General features: G+C 40.1%; 1 protein-coding gene across 4 annotated transcripts in view; it reads right to left on the reverse strand.

Annotated features, from left to right (window-relative positions):
- Positions 1–15744, reverse strand: part of LOC110465609 (calcyphosin-like protein) — a 29339-nt gene extending 13595 nt beyond the window's left edge. Inside the window, exons 1-4 of one of the 4 annotated variants that reach the window (XM_021521551.1) lie at positions 14532–15744; positions 14212–14422; positions 13779–13948; positions 6938–7319 (exon numbers count right to left, since the gene is read on the reverse strand). In XM_021521551.1, coding sequence (XP_021377226.1) covers positions 6938–7319; positions 13779–13781 — 385 coding nt within the window. In that variant the 5' untranslated portion in view covers positions 13782–13948; positions 14212–14422; positions 14532–15744. Of the gene's footprint in view, positions 1–6937; positions 7320–7443; positions 7657–13778; positions 13958–14211; positions 14423–14531 lie in introns of those variants that run through there. The other 3 variants (XM_021521553.1, XM_021521552.1, XM_021521554.1) reach the window with 3 other exon arrangements.
- Positions 15745–16485: the final 741 nt, after the last annotated feature.

Below are 16485 nucleotides of genomic sequence, written 5' to 3' on the forward strand. Positions count from 1 at the left end.
CAATATTGGGTTTGAATTTTGAACATACATGTAACAAATTTTGGTGGAGACATAAATAATAGGGAAAATTCGCACCCTACCCCCCTCCAGTGTTGAAACTATTTTTGTGTTCTTCATTCGTTGGCGCTTAAAGACCTTACTACGGAAAAGGTCATGAAGCAAATGTATTTATAATAATTTTGTAAAGCAGTTTTGAAACTGTTGAGTGGTCCGGTAAAGCAGTGGATGGAGCACTGGCCTTTGACCAATACAACTGATGTTAGATTTCCCGATCGGACGTGAAAAGGTTTGGGTCACCTGCCCGACCACGTGGGCTTTCTCCGGGTACTCCGGTTTCCTCTCACATTAAAACCCCCTTGCACGCTTCCCTCCGAGCCAACAAGAGTGATGTTTGTCATATTGCGTTTTAGTACTGTACCTTTAACGTATTGGTATTTTCTCATATGTTGCATGAAATTTTATGTCTGAACATGGCTGGTGACCGGATACATTTGTTATCGGTTGTTTTATTGACAGTCTGGTTGATGAGGTCACGTCAGGTAAACCTGATATTTGCTAAAAATGTTCACCCATAGCGTTGTACACATTTTAAGGGTACCTGTCCCACTGCAGACGTAATACTAGAGAGTTCGACTGTAGTTTTTCGTACATAAAGTAACCTGTCCTGTACTTTCGGTTTGGGTAGAACTGTACCGCGACTGGACAAGGGTTTAACCGTTGACCATGTAGCTCATGATCGATTGGTTAAAATCGCCAGTATAACTATCGGCGGTCCAGTATTCGATTCCTAATTTTTGTAAATATAAAAACATCGTAAGATATTGTTTTCTTTCCATAAACGATTTAACATAGCTATACGCATGTCGGTAAAAAGGTTTACAATTCATGGCAACAGTTTTAGACAGTGGTACGGGGTATGGAAATTGGTTTTTAAGCGTATATGCTCAATGCTACAACCATGAAATATACCTGTGGGCGAAATCATTGTCATAGACATTTCTCGCTCATCAATAATTTATATCGGTATCAATTTCTTGTTTTCAATGCACAAAAGTTGTTATTGTGTATAGTAATAACGCTGCAGCGTCTAAGCTATTTATCGGCTAGTCCCTCGGGCGTGTCCACCTGGATTTTATACACACAATTTAAATTCCCATCATCATCATCATCATCATCATCATGCATCGTCATCATCTTTTATATATCTTCGTATTTTTTTCCCGAAAGGCATGACAGATGACTATTCATTGGGAGAGTTAATTAACTTTATCGGTAGTCGTATGGTTGTCAGGAAATGTAGTAATGAGATTGCACTTCCATAATTGCCCTAGCAAGCAACAGGAAGCAATAGCACGTAATTGTCATAAACAAATGTTTCCTCTATAAATATTTGATCACGTGAGCCATTTATGTACGTGTGGTGGCCATTTTTGTTTTTATTAGGCTTCAATAATAACACGCTTAAACGCTTTGTACCATTTCGTTCCATCATTTCTGTCATATTCTGAATTTTATATCAATCGATTGATGTCAATTGCAAGGGTGTTTGTTTACATGTCCTTGACAACGGCTAATCGTCCGGCTACCTTTGTCACACCTGGGCCCAGTTGTTAGGGCCTAGCAAAAGGTGGTTAGCTTAATCACAGTTTAACGACATTTTTCAACCTTTACTAATTTCGTAATTATACAAGGTAAACTCTCACAATTTTGCGTGTAAATTCACTCTAATAAATATTTGATATCTGGAAAATTGTAACTAATTCAGTGGTTGTGTCTTAAAGATACACAAAAAATAAGTTTTGCGCTTTTCACCTTTTGGACAACTGGGCCCTGATTGTTCTTTAATACGCTAACAGATTATCGTTTCCGGGGCTACAAGTGTATGCATGCATATCAAAACAAAACAAAGTTCAAAATGAACGCGGTCTCAATGCAGCTGTGCGTAGGCCTGCAAAATGCATGAAAGCATAAAACATGCTCGGTCTCTAATGTAAAATGCAGCATATTTGGCCATTCGGAACTCACAACTTCCATTAGTATATTTCGAAGTTGTTGATTATTTATTATATCCTGTATTTGGAGTCCAACACAAAGAGCATTAGTACCTAACCAGCTCATGGGGGTGATTTAACCCAAGTGTGTACACCGATGCCATCTCCTAGCGGACTTCAGATGGTGTCGAAAAGATGTTAAACACTCCACGTGCCTATCAAGTATAATGCTTCACAAAATCAATACCGTCACTAATGTTATTGTTACAGCTCTTAAACAGACTTCCGAAAGGATACACCAGTATTTATCTAGGTCAAATAGATTTCCGAAAGAATCTATGCCAAACCCACGGATTTGAAAATCGACCGAGATTTTCTATTGCCGCAATTTATCTAAAATCATTCGAAGGTTCCGGCATTTTCAGTTAATCAAGTTTTACCATGTTTGAGCTTTGGAATGAACTGTATAATTAAGATGATCACCTTATATTTTTCTTTTCCCCCAAATTAAATGGAAGGAAGCATATGGATTGTGTTAGATAGATACATTTTATGCAAAAGCAGTGTGCAGTTCAATTATGTTTTAACAACCAGCCCCGGAAATGGGAAATAGTCTTAAGTTGAAGGTATTTCTCAATTCTCAAAATTAGATTTAATTTAAAGGGTACCTCAGACGTTAATTGAAACAGTAAATATTTATGATGTTAAATGAAGGAAGCACAGCTATCCTTAAGATAAAGGACGAATTTACAGAATAAAGGTGTATTCTGTAGTCTTCAATCTTTACAGTCATAAGTCCTCAGCAATGCCTTGGATATTTTGACATGAAATATATTCTTGAGACAACAGTCACCATGTGGACCTGTCGTTTGACCATTACATGATACAAAAACTCCGAATGAAGAATATGAGTGTATACATATTCTTGTTGTATCGTGTCGCTAGATCGGTGTCAATAGCACAATCTAGTAGGAAAGTGTTACCTTTCCGTGTCACTTACCGCAAGCGATTGAATATAAGGCGAGAATCTTCTACTTTCAGACACCTGCTAGTAGTCAGTAGTTGGCAAATGTTACAGCTGTTTCATGACAAACAGGTCTTGCGTTTTTTCATTTTTTATTCAACTCTTCCAAAGAATTACTGCTTATGTTAACAAACCTTGTCTCGTTCAACCAGACGCTTGATCACTTTGTAATTAATTCTCTGTTCGGCGTAGTTCTATTCTCGTTCAACCAGATTCTTGTTAGTCTCGTTCAACCAGACTCTTGTTACCTGCGAAAGCTACGCCGAATAGAGGTGATCAAGCGTCTGGTTGAACGAGACCAGATTCTTGTTGACTTGAATTACAAGTGATCAAGCGTCTGGTTTAACTCAAATTGGAAATCGACCGAGATTTTCTATTGCCGCAATTTTATCTAAAATCATTCGAAGGTACACTCTAATTGTGTAAAACTAGCGTAGTTGTCGCAAACAATAAGAGTCTGGTTGAACGAGACCACAATAAACCTTTCAACTGTAGTTATCTCCCTTATGAATGTCATCGTATGATAATACATAAATACAACTGTGGAAATATTCTGTTCATTTAATAATGAAATCTGTGTAAAGTCACTGACGGATAAACTAGTCAAGAACTAATCATTCGCGTGTTACTGGTTTTATATTGAATCATGACATCCGTAGAAAACTCTCACACGAGAACTGTTTTACAATGGTGTCAAACATAGAAGTCAGCCCTGTTACCATAGGTACGGTTAACAAACATAGAAGTCAGCCCTGTTACCATAGGTACGGTAAACCCACATAGAAGTCAGCCCTGTTAACATAGGTACGGTAAACAAATATAGAAGTCAGCCCTGTTACCATAGGTACGGTAAACCAACATAGAAGTCAGCCTTGTTACCATAGGTACGGTAAACAAACATAGAAGTCAGCCCTGTTGCCATAGGTACGGTTAACAAACATAGAAGTCAGCCCTGTTACCATAGGAACGGTAACCAAACATAGAAGTCAGCCCTGTTACCATAGGTACGGTAAACAAATATATAAGTCAGCCCTGTTACCATAGGTACGGTAAACAAATATATAAGTCAGCCCTGTTACCATAGGTACGGTAAACAAATATAGAAGTCAGCCCTGTTACCATAGGTACGGTAAACCCACATAGAAGTCAGCCCTGTTACCATAGGTACGGTAAACCCACATAGAAGTCAGCCTAGCTACCATATGTACGGTAAACAAACATAGAAGTCAGCCCTGTTAACATAGGTACGGTAAACAAATATAGAAGTCAGCCCTGTTACCATAGGTACGGTAAACCAACATAGAAGTCAGCCTTGTTACCATAGGTACGGTAAACAAACATAGAAGGCAGCCCTGTTAACATAGGTACGGTAAACAAACATAGAGGTCAGCCCTGTTAACATAGGTACGGTAAACAAATATAGAAGTCAGCCCTGTTACCATAGGTACGGTAAACCAACATAGAAGTCAGCCTTGTTACCATAGGTACGGTAAACAAACATAGAAGTCAGCCCTGTTCCCATAGGTACGGTTAACAAACATAGAAGTCAGCCCTGTTACCATAGGTACGGTAAACAAATATATAAGTCAGCCCTGTTACCATAGGTACGGTAAACAAATATATAAGTCAGCCCTGTTACCATAGGTACGGTAAACAAATATATAAGTCAGCCCTGTTACCATAGGTACGGTAAACAAATATAGAAGTCAGCCCTGTTACCATAGGTACGGTAAACCCACATAGAAGTCAGCCCTGTTACCATAGGTACGGTAAACCCACATAGAAGTCAGCCCTGTTACCATAGGTACGGTAAACCCACATAGAAGTCAGCCTAGCTACCATATGTACGGTAAACAAACATAGAAGTCAGCCCTGTTACCATAGGTACGATGGAAAACAATTATACATACAAGACTAAGACATCAATGTAGCTCGCTTTAGTACAATATTCTAATTGTGTAAACTGTGGGCTTAATTGTGAAAATGCATATCTTTTCTTTTTTGAGTGCTAATGTTATTCAAATGCTCGTGTAGTAATGCTTTAAGCTTTGAATAACTTAAATATGCAAATTAGCTTAAATTTGTTATTTTTTGGCAATGAAAACCTGGCTTTGGATGTAAATTGTAATATATTCGAACATGTGCAGTCCTCCATAAAATCTAGCGGAAGATTTTGAACTTAAACTATATGTATATATTTATTACAATTTACATGTATTTGACTTCTTCAACAACTGTTGAATTTGAAATTAATTTTCTACGTCATCACTTATATATATATATATATATACACATGTATATGTTGTTGATAGGAGATGGCTTCATAACGTGTGCCAATCCTCTGTACCTATTTTTGACAATAAAATATGTTAAAAGTCAAAAACACCTCTTGGCTTTATATGTCCCAGTATCAAAGGAGGTAACACATTTTAATTCGTTGGCTATCTTTACCTTAGATACACCAGTGACACGTAACTATACATGTATACATATGATATACACGTATCCGTGACATAACTTACATGTTTACCATACAATCGTGACATCACTATATATATATAAGTATCTGTGATGTAATACAGGTCCATATCCTTCCTCAGGATCAAACGACTCGAGTGTTGAGATCAAAGACTCGGAAACCATCTAATCGATACGTATCGTTAGTATTGCTACAATTGAGTGCGCGTTTTGGTGTCTCTCGGCTATTTCAATATTCGCAGCTTATCTGTTTGAAATTACAATGGAATAATTCCAAGGCTGCTTCATGGAGTGGTTTTTTTCCATTGGGACACATTGCCTTCAACAAATATGTCACATAAATACTCAATGATCATTTATTCTCAATGCTGCATTACAACCACGGTTATTAATTTATCTTTTTGTTATAATTTCACGTGACTGAAAGCCCAGTTAACGAATTCACGTTGTAAACAATAATCCGATGAAATCGATTCGGCGATTTTTTTACATCGCGGCAGACAGTAAATATAAACGGACGCAAAGTAAATATAAAAAAAAAATGAAAAACACGTGCTAAGGGCGATAACTCCCAGTGACTATCTATAACTTAGCGACAACAACTATGGCGCATTTCGGATTCTCCTCTATCGGTTCAAAGCTACCATATTAGTTTTCCACGGTGAAATCAGTTATTCAGTTTTACAAATTTGTTCAGCGTAAACGGTCTTCACTCAAATACGACCACCAATACACTGTAAATAATTTGTTACACAGGTTTTGTTTAGATTTACAATTACAGAGGGAATATGGATCCAAAAGGTAATATGAGCCTGAATAAAATCTAAACAACTATTAACGTCTAGTACCCAGGACGTTCTACATTACTTATTTTCCGGTTAATTTGGGTAATGGAGAATTTTGTTAATTACTCAGATTGTCGAAGTCGAGATCAATATAAATCCAAAAACGTCGGGACATGAAGTTTACCCGTAGAAACATACACGACCTGTTCTCTCAACCGTACGGACAAGTAATTCGTTGAAACGGAAATCTCCCGACCACAAAACTGTCATCCTTTTCTCTTTAACATTTCTTTAAACAAAATTGAAGTATAAACACTTGGTCAACATCAATGGTTCATTTGACCTTTGGTCCCTAAATCTTTCCAACCTTTTTACAATTGCAGTCACTTTTTGAGTGGTCTGAATGTTGTGACCTCGTAACTATATTTATTTGCCCTACCATTCGAAATGATAAGAGCTAACAGACCGGGAGTCGACATACCAAAGTCTTTAAAAATGATAGTGGTTATTTCGTTGCTTCACGTTTAGCATTTAGGGGACTGGCAACAACTGGGTCAACTTTTCATCTAGAGATCCGGATGCTGTGACGTCCTTGCATGCTATCTACCAACCTATCAATTTTTGTTGTGACGTCATTATTTACTGTTTATTTCACTCACCTTTTAAATCTTCCGTTTTGAGCAGTCCGTCCTGATCAGCGTCTAGCAAATCAAACGTTTCGTTGACCACGTCGATACGTGCCTGATTCATCGGAGGTCTTAACGCCTTCATAAATTCTTGGAAATCAATCCCTCCACTATTGTCTCGATCTAATGTATGAAACAACGACCGGAGAAAGTTTTCCGACATGAGAATACCGTATCTTTGTAATCCTATCCGAAGCTCTTCATATACAATCCTCTTGGAATAATCGATGTCCATATTTTTAAACACAAGTCCTAGCCCCTTAATTCCCCCACAGCCCCTTTTAAGGCACTGTTCCCTTAGGGCTTCGATGAGAACTTGAGGGGTAGTGTTTTCGTCCATAGTGATAGCCGCACCCTGTGGAAGAAAATGACACGTTCGTAAAAACAAGAATTTTCCAGAACAGAAGTATTTATCACTCTTGTTTACCGGTCCTTAATACGTTGCATCTGTTTCCTGTTTTCAAAAACATCCATCTTACCCTTAAAACAAAAATACGTATATTTCTTCAGCAGCCTCTTCAAGTCACAAGTGCCAATTTTCACCAGCTCGTGAAATATTGCGTAAATGGTCTTTGATCCATTAAAACCTATTTTTGCTTAAGGGCTATATAGCGGAAAAATTCAATTAACTAATTACTTAATCAATTATTCAATTGATGCGTGATATTTCCTTTTTGTCAGGCAACGGGAAATTCATTCCCTTTTCAAACCCAGTTCAAAAATTATTTTATAAAATACTTAGTTTCAACGGGTACTGTCAAATAGGAAATATTGCACCTATTTAGGGCTCCTTTGTATGGACAGTAAAAGAAGGAGATATTATTCAAGACTTGGAAGTTTGTCTTGGTCAATATAATTGATGACCCGTTTGAAAGTTTGAAAGATTAATGCGTGGATTGACACATTCTCATATGTCCAGAATTATTGACTTTTATGGCAAACAATCATATGGAATACATAAAACTTCTAAATTAATTAAGTCCGGAAATAGGATTCTTTTAGAAAGCTGAAGGATAACTAATAAAAATAATTAATGAATACGATTAACTTCTTTTTAGTCAGGCACTATCAAGTAATTGTATTTACCTCTAAATTCCTGTATGAAAAGCTATTTTAATTCGTATTTTCCATTGGTAGTCTTTAATAAATTTGATAGAACCCCTTATAACGTTATAACGTTACACATTCATAACAATTGCTACAGCGTTGTATTCTTCATCTTAAGCTTCATGCTAACCCTACCAGGTTAACGTCACGCTTCAAAGTTACAGCCAACCTCGGGTACTGATAGTTCACCAGGGGAAACAAGGTTACAGCTAACCTCGGGGACTGATTGTCCACCAGTAGATACAAGGTTACAGCCAACCTCGGGTACTGATAGTTCACCAGTAGATACAAGGTTACAGCTAACCTCGGGGACTGACTGTCCACCAGTAGATAAAAGGTTACAGCCAACCTCGGGTACTGGTAGTCCACCAGTAGATACAAGGTTACAGCCAACCTCGGGTACTGATAGTTCACCAGTAGATACAAGGTTACAGCCAACCTCGGGGACTGACTGTCCACCAGTAGATACAAGGTTACAGCCAACCTCGGGGACTGACTGTCCACCAGTAGATACAAGGTTACGGTCAACCTCGGGGACTGGTAGTATACCAGTAGATACAAGGTTACAGCCAACCTCGGGTACTGATAGTATACCAGTATATACAAGGTTACAGTCAACCTCGGATACTGATAGTCCACCAGTAGATACAAGGTTACAGCCAACCTCGGGTACTGATAGTATACCAGTAGATACAAGGTTACAGCCAATCTCGGGGACTGGTAGTCCACCAGTAGAAACAAGGTTACAGTCAACCTCGGAGACTGGTAGTCCACCAGTAGATACAAGGTTGCAGCCAACCTCGGGGACTGGTAGTCCACCAGGGGATACAAGGTTGCAGCCAACCTCGGGTACTGATAGTATACCAGTATATACAAGGTTACAGCCAACCTCGGGGACTGGGAGTCCACCAGTAGATACAAGGTTACAGTCACCCTCGGGTACTGGTAGTCCACCAGTAGATACAAGGGTACAGCCAACCTCGGGGACTGGTAGTCTACCATTAGATACAAGGTTACAGTCAAACGCGGGGAATGGTGGGCCACCCGTAGATTCAAGGTTACAGCCAACCTCGGGTACTGATAGTTCACCAGTAGATACAAGGTTACAGCTAACCTCGGGGACTGACTGTCCACCAGTAGATACAAGGTTACGGTCAACCTCGGGGCTGATAGTATACCAGGGGATACAAGGGTACAGCCAACCTCGGGGACTGGTAGTCCACCAGGAGATACAAGGTTACAGTCAACCTCGGGGACTGATAGTCTACAAGTAGATACAAGGTTACAGTCAACCTCGGAGACTGGTAGTCCACCAGTAGATACAAGGTTATGGTCAACCTCGGGGCTGATAGTATACCAGGGGATACAAGGGTACAGCCAACCTCGGGGACTGGTAGTCCACCAGGTGATACAAGGTTACAGCCAACCTCGGGTACTGATAGCCCCCCAGTAGATACAAGGTTACGGTCAACCTCGGGGGCTGGTAGTCCACCAGTAGATACAAGGTTATAGTCAACCTCGGGTACTGGTAGTCCACCAGTAGAGACAAGGTTACAGTCAAACGCGGGGACTGTTAGTCCACCAGTAGATCCAAGGTTACAGCCAACCTCGGGGACTGGTAGTCCACGAGGGGATACAAGGTTACAGCCAACCTCGGGGGCTGGGAGTCCACCAGGGGATACAAGGTTACAGCCAACCTCGGGGACTGGTAGGCCACCAGTAGATACAAGGTTACAGTCAAATGCGGGGACTGGTAGTCCACCAGTAGATACATGGTTACAGTCAACCTCGGGGACTGGTAGTATACCAGTAGCTACAAGGTTACAGCCAACCTCGGGTACTGATAGTTCACCAGTAGATACAAGGTTACAGCTAACCTCGGGGACTGACTGTCCACCAGTAGATACAAGGTTACAGTCACCCTCGGGTACTGGTAGTCCACCAGTAGATACAAGGGTACAGCCAACCTCGGGGACTGGTAGTCCACCAGAAGATACAAGGGTAAAGTCAACCTCGGGGACTGGTAGTCCACCAGAAGAGTGCGGGGACTGGTAGTCCACCAGTAGATACATGGTTACAGTCAACCTCGGGGACTGGTAGTCCACCAGAAGATACAAGGGTAAAGTCAACCTCGGGGACTGGTAGTCCACCAGTAGATCCAAGGTTACAGACAAACGCGGGGACTGGTAGTCCACCAGTAGATGCAAGGTTACAGTCAAACGCGGGGACTGGTCGTCCACCAGTAGATACAAGGTTACAGCCACCCTCGGGGACTGGTAGTCCACCAGTAGATACAATGTTACAGCCAACCTCGGGGACTGGTAGTCCACTAGTAGTTACAAGGTTACAGCCAACCTCGGGGACTGACTGTCCACCAGTAGATACAAGGTTACAGTCACCCTCGGGTACTGGTAGTCCACCAGTAGATACAAGGTTGCAGCCAACCTCGGGGACTGGTAGTCCACCAGGGGATATAAGGTTACAGCCAACCTCGGGTACTGATAGCCCACCAGTAGATACAAGGTTACGGTCACCCTCGGGGCTGATAGTATACCAGGGGATACAAGGGTACAGCCAACCTCGGGGACTGGTAGTCTACCATTAGATACAAGGTTACAGTCAAACGCGGGGATTGGTAGTCCACCAGTAGATACAAGGTTACGGTCAACATCGGGGACTGGTAGTATACCAGTAGATACAAGGTTACAGCCAATCTCGGGGACTGGTAGTCCACCAGTAGAAACAAGGTTACAGTCAACCTCGGAGACTGGTAGTCCACCAGTAGATACAAGGTTGCAGCCAACCTCGGGGACTGGTAGTCCACCAGGGGATATAAGGTTACAGCCAACCTCGGGTACTGATAGCCCCCCAGTAGATACAAGGTTACGGTCAACCTCGGGGACTGGTAGTCCACCAGTAGATCCAAGGTTACAGACAAACGCGGGGACTGGTAGTCCACCAGTAGGTACAAGGTTACAGTCAAACGCGGGGACTGGTAGTCTACCAGTAGATACAAGGTTACAGTCAAACGTGGGGACTGGTAGTCCACCAGTAGATACAATGTTACAGCCAACCTCGGGGACTGGTAGTCCCCCAGTAGATACAAGGTTACAGCCAACCTCGGATACTGATAGTCCACCAGTAGATACAAGGTTACAGTCAAACGCGGGGATTGGTAGTCCACCAGTAGATACAAGGTTACGGCCAACCTCGGGGACTGGTAGTATACCAGTAGGTACAAGGTTACAGCCAACCTCGGGGACTGATAGTATACCAGTAGATACAAGGTTACAGCCAATCTCGGGGACTGGTAGTCCACCAGTAGATACAATGTTACAGCCAACCTCGGGGACTGGTAGTCCTCCAGTATATACAAGGTTACAGCCAACCTCGGATACTGGTACCCCACAAGTATATACAAGGTTACAGCCAACCTCGGGGACTGGTAGTCCACCAGAAGAGTCCACTACATTGTTACGTAAAATGGTCACTAGAAATACGAAACAAAGTATTAACTTTTTACATTTAAAATTAGTAAGTTGATGCCTAAAGCGAAATAAAATACGTATACACATTTTGTTTTTGTACCTCAGGTCACTTCGTCTATTCGTGACACATCAATGTTACTTGGGTAAAACAAAAACCAAAACAAAACCTCTTAAATATTCCAAAACACATGTTTGAAATACAGTAAAAGGAGATGGTGTTTTAAAAAGCCTTTATAAAGATACAATTTTATAACTGTTTGGCTAAAGCTTCCTGCTTTAATGTTAATGAGTCGAGGTTCCTATATACCGCTTTATCACAACCTGGTTCGTAGGTCGTCTCAAAGCAGTTCACAAATTATTATCCGTGGTTATAGGGCCTTTGTAACCAGCCAATATTTTTTCTCACCTCCCTGGGGAACATACAGCCGGTGCTGCCATTTCGACGCTCACAGCTAGCATTCAACAATTCTAGCACTGCCCAACCACATATACTTGTACTCGTTTACAGCTGAGTAAACTGGAACAAGCGGAGTAAAGTGTCTTGCTCAAAGATACAACACAGCGCCGTGCCGTGACTCGAATCCGAGTTGCAGTTCGTTTCATTTACTGTTACCTGTTGCTCATCAGTAGACTGGGGAAGCTAGCACCTATTTATAGATTTAGTAAATCGATATAGAAAAACAAACAAAGAAAACAATATAGAGAAACTAGTCTGTGGTATCTTCGGTATCTGCGGAATTCGGGGACGTAAAAAATGTCTGCTTATTTTCCAGTTTCAAATTCTTGTTTATCGGATGTTTTATTATCCTTGTCTTGTCACTTATCTGAAAGTGCAAAAATCCCTATAAAATTTGAAAGGATCATTCATCTTCTGAAAGTGCTAAGTGGAAATTGAGATGTCTGAAACTTCAACATTATAACCCAACACATTTGTTACTTTTTTAGACATTCTTTCAACCAAGTAAATGGCGTATTGTTACCTTTTCGGACATTCTTTCAATCAAGTAAATGGCGTACTGTTACTTATAAGAATTTAAAAGAGAAAATGTCTTGGAATAATGGCAAGCTACCTAAACACTTAATTCCCAAAGATAGGTCTCAAAAATACAGGAGATATATTATCAAAGAGCTTACTCCGAATATCATGACATATGTTGACAACTGACGGACAAACTTACAGTAACGGAGTTCCGAAGAAGCGCGATTTCAAGCTGTATGCTTTTAAATTGTATTTGAATTCGGAACCTCGCAGTTCATGGCATATTCATAAAGAGTATTATATACATGTAAGTAAAATACATCTTTTAGAAAAAAAATCTATATTTAATTTACATAAGTTTTCTCAGCTGCTGTTTTTAATAATGGAATCAACTTTGCTGCCTGTTTGCCTTTTACTCTCAGGCATAATACCTTAAAGTTTTAGGCTGGTCAGTGAACTTAATCAGGGTTATTGTTTAAGTTGAGAAGAGGCTGGGTGGGCAGCTACGAAAGACTTCAGTATATTTACATTTAGTTTAAACATATTTTATTGCAATATTATTACAAAAGGATTAGGCACAAGTTATTGGAACTTATAAACGCCCTTTCCATAATGCTTTATAATGCAATTTCTAATAATAGATAAATTAATTTAATTTACAACAAATACATACGAGAGAGAGAGAGAGAGAGAGAGAGAGAGAGAGAGAGAGATACTTAGTCTACTTATTTCATGATTAAAACTATAGATTAAGATATCAAACTTATAACAATGTTATATAACAAACGTATATCAAGCTTATAACAATGTTGAACCAGTTGGACTATAAACACATTCATTACGCAATTTCATTTACATAAACCAACTTTAGGACAGACATTCCTGTTTATTGGGTTTTAATGTTTTTCTCTCTCTCTCTGTTTTATAGATCTTAATAGCTATAATTCTGTATGAACAGGATTCAAATCAGAGTAGCCCGTACATTTCAGTCTCTAAAAACAAAGTACCTAATGATATACTCATCTAATAAAGTTTCGAAAAAACATATTTGTAGTTCAGACGTCATTCTTGAGAACAGTGAAAAATCGAAAGTCGAGATACTTTGCTTTCCAGAAATAAACGTATTCTATATATGAATAAAACGGAACATTTAGTTTTAAAGATTTTTTTGTCCTGAATTTAAGTGCTAAAATCAATACGGTTCGTAAGTATAATAGTTATACTATTTTAAAATACTCACCATTTTATCTGTCCAGCTTCTTCATATTTGTTCACTGAGAAACGTAGGACCGGTCCGATAGCCACTACTTAAAATCTGTATTCATAGCTTCAGTTTCGTACGATAACACATAAAAATCCTCCTCCTTAATAGCATCGGATACCTCTGGGACTGATCGCCACAAACTAACCCTTAAATAGAGGCCGACTAACCGTTAAGACGATTTCTATGTAACTATACATGTACACAGTCACGTGCGTTATATTTTCAACAATCTAAATTATTTTCGGTTTTAACGAATGAGTATTAGTTTACAACTTTATTTTAGTAAACAGTGCACGGATGTAGCCTTAAACGCTTTAAAGTATTTCAGAATAATTCAATCCCGTGCACGTGCTTTTTTCAAGTGTTAACATGTGTTCGTAATAGATTTAACAGCCGAAAAGAACGGTACCTTTCAAGTTTTTCTAATGTTTTCATCAATCGAGGTTCTATATTACAACATGTCACGTTTGGGACACCTTTCATTTTTCCAGTCAGTTCAACTATAAGCACGTCAGAACCACTTGGAATGGAATCTCGCTCCTTCACGCGCATATTCGTTGATTGAGGGACAGGTGAGTCGTGATTGGGAACTTGTCCAAAATGGCGGCCGTTGGGTTCGTCTGGGGATTAATCACGAATTATACTTAATAACGTGAACAAGCGTTGGGGGAATAAACACGTATAAAATTATTAGTCAGGTGCATTATATGTAAGAATACTTGTACTTACCCAGACAAGAGGGTGAAAATGCCTCAGTTCGGCAGATCTCTGGCTGGTAAACTAGATCCGGCAGAGGAAACATTAACCAGGCACTTCAGGCTTAAATGTACAAAACACATGATTGTCCGGAAACTATCCCTGTAGCGTTTTATGTTTGTTTGGCTTCTTGAGCTGAATTTACGTTGCTTCTATTAAATCCATCCAATCTGAAAAAACTACGTTTCTAAAATATTTACAATGTTACTAGATCTATATCTTCTGTGTTTCTTTCTCATACTATTGGCTGGAAATGGCGGCAGGATTAACACGCCCTTAAATACAGAATTCTCCGCATTTCGTTGATATATAGCTCCATGTGGAACTACCACTAGCGAAACCAACATCGCTTGGTGACAATATAAAGAGTGACTATGACATATTCTTGTCGGTTTCCTCGTCTATTTGACTTGTCCAGAAATCAATACATTTAATGCATTACGTTTCCAGAAGGTTTAAAAACATCGTCACCGATTTCAGTCACTGACAACAGTTCCGTGGAGCTGACGTCCCCATGAGTACAATCAGTTTCCATATTATAGAGTCGACTCCAGTGTCCATATGGTTTGAGGCCACTCTCACAGGGTTTCTGTGTCAATCGTGTGTTTGTGTTGTGAGTTCGGTGGCTAGTTAGCAAGTAAACACGGATAAATTCAATTTTCAAACATTGTGCTGTATTTATGTAGCATTGTAGCATGTTTTAACGACCCAAATTACACTACACGTGAACAGATAGGTAAGTGGTACGAAATGAATTGCTATGCAAGAAGTAAACAAACATAGATACATACGCATTATAGTGTACATGTCGGGAAGATATTATTAAAGAAGACCGCTTCGATGTGTTCTCTCGTCATGTGATCTCTCGTAATGTATTCTCTCGTCAAGAATTGTGATCTCTCCTCATGTGTTCTCTCGTCATGTGATCTCTCGTCATGTTTTCTCTCGTCATGTGATATCTCGTAATGTGTTCTCTCATCATGTGTTCTCTCGTCATGTGATCTCTCGTCATGTGTTCTCTCGTCATGTGATATCTCGTAATTTGTTCTCTCGTCATGTGCTCTCTCGTCATGTGTTCGCTCGTCATGTGTTCTCTCGTCATGTGATCTCTCGTCATGTTTTCTCTCGTCATGTGATATCTCGTAATGTGTTCTCTCATCATGTGTTCTCTCGTCATGTGATCTCTCGTCATATGTTCTCTCGTCATGTGCTCTCTCGTCATGTGCTCTCTCGTCATGTGTTCTCTCGTCATGTGATCTCTCGTAATGTATTCTCTCGTCAAGAATTGTGATCTCTCCTCATGTGTTCTCTCGTCATGTGATCTCTCGTCATGTTTTCTCTCGTCATGTGATATCTCGTAATGTGTTCTCTCGTCATGTGCTTTCTCGTCATGTGTTCTCTCGTCATGTGTTCTCTCGTCATGTGCTCTCTCGTCATGTGTTCGCTCGTCATGTGTTCTCTCGTCATGTGATCTCTCGTCATATGTTCTCTCGTCATGTGCTCTCTCGTCATGTGCTCTCTCGTCATCGTCATGTGATCTCTCGTCATGTGTTCTCTCGTCACGTGATCTCTCGTCATGTGTTCTCTCGTCATGTGATATCTCGTAATGTGTTCTCTCATCATGTGTTCTCTCGTCATGTGATCTCTCGTCATATGTTCTCTCGTCATGTGATCTCTCTTCATGTGATCTCTCGTCATGTGTTCTCTCGTCATGTGATCTCTCGTAATGTGTTCTCTCGTCATGTGATATCTCGTAATGTGTTCTCTCGTCATGTGATATCTCGTAATGTGTTCTCTCGTCATGTGCTCTCTCGTCATGTGATCTCTCGTCATGTGTTCTCTCGTCATGTGATCTCTCTCGTCATGTTATCCCTCGTCATGTGCTCTCTCGTCATGTGTTCTCTCGTCATGTGATATCTCGTAATGT

The sequence above is a fragment of the Mizuhopecten yessoensis genome, unplaced genomic scaffold (genome assembly GCF_002113885.1).
Source record: "Mizuhopecten yessoensis strain PY_sf001 unplaced genomic scaffold, ASM211388v2 scaffold11093, whole genome shotgun sequence".
Taxonomy (NCBI): Eukaryota; Metazoa; Mollusca; class Bivalvia; order Pectinida; family Pectinidae; genus Mizuhopecten; species Mizuhopecten yessoensis.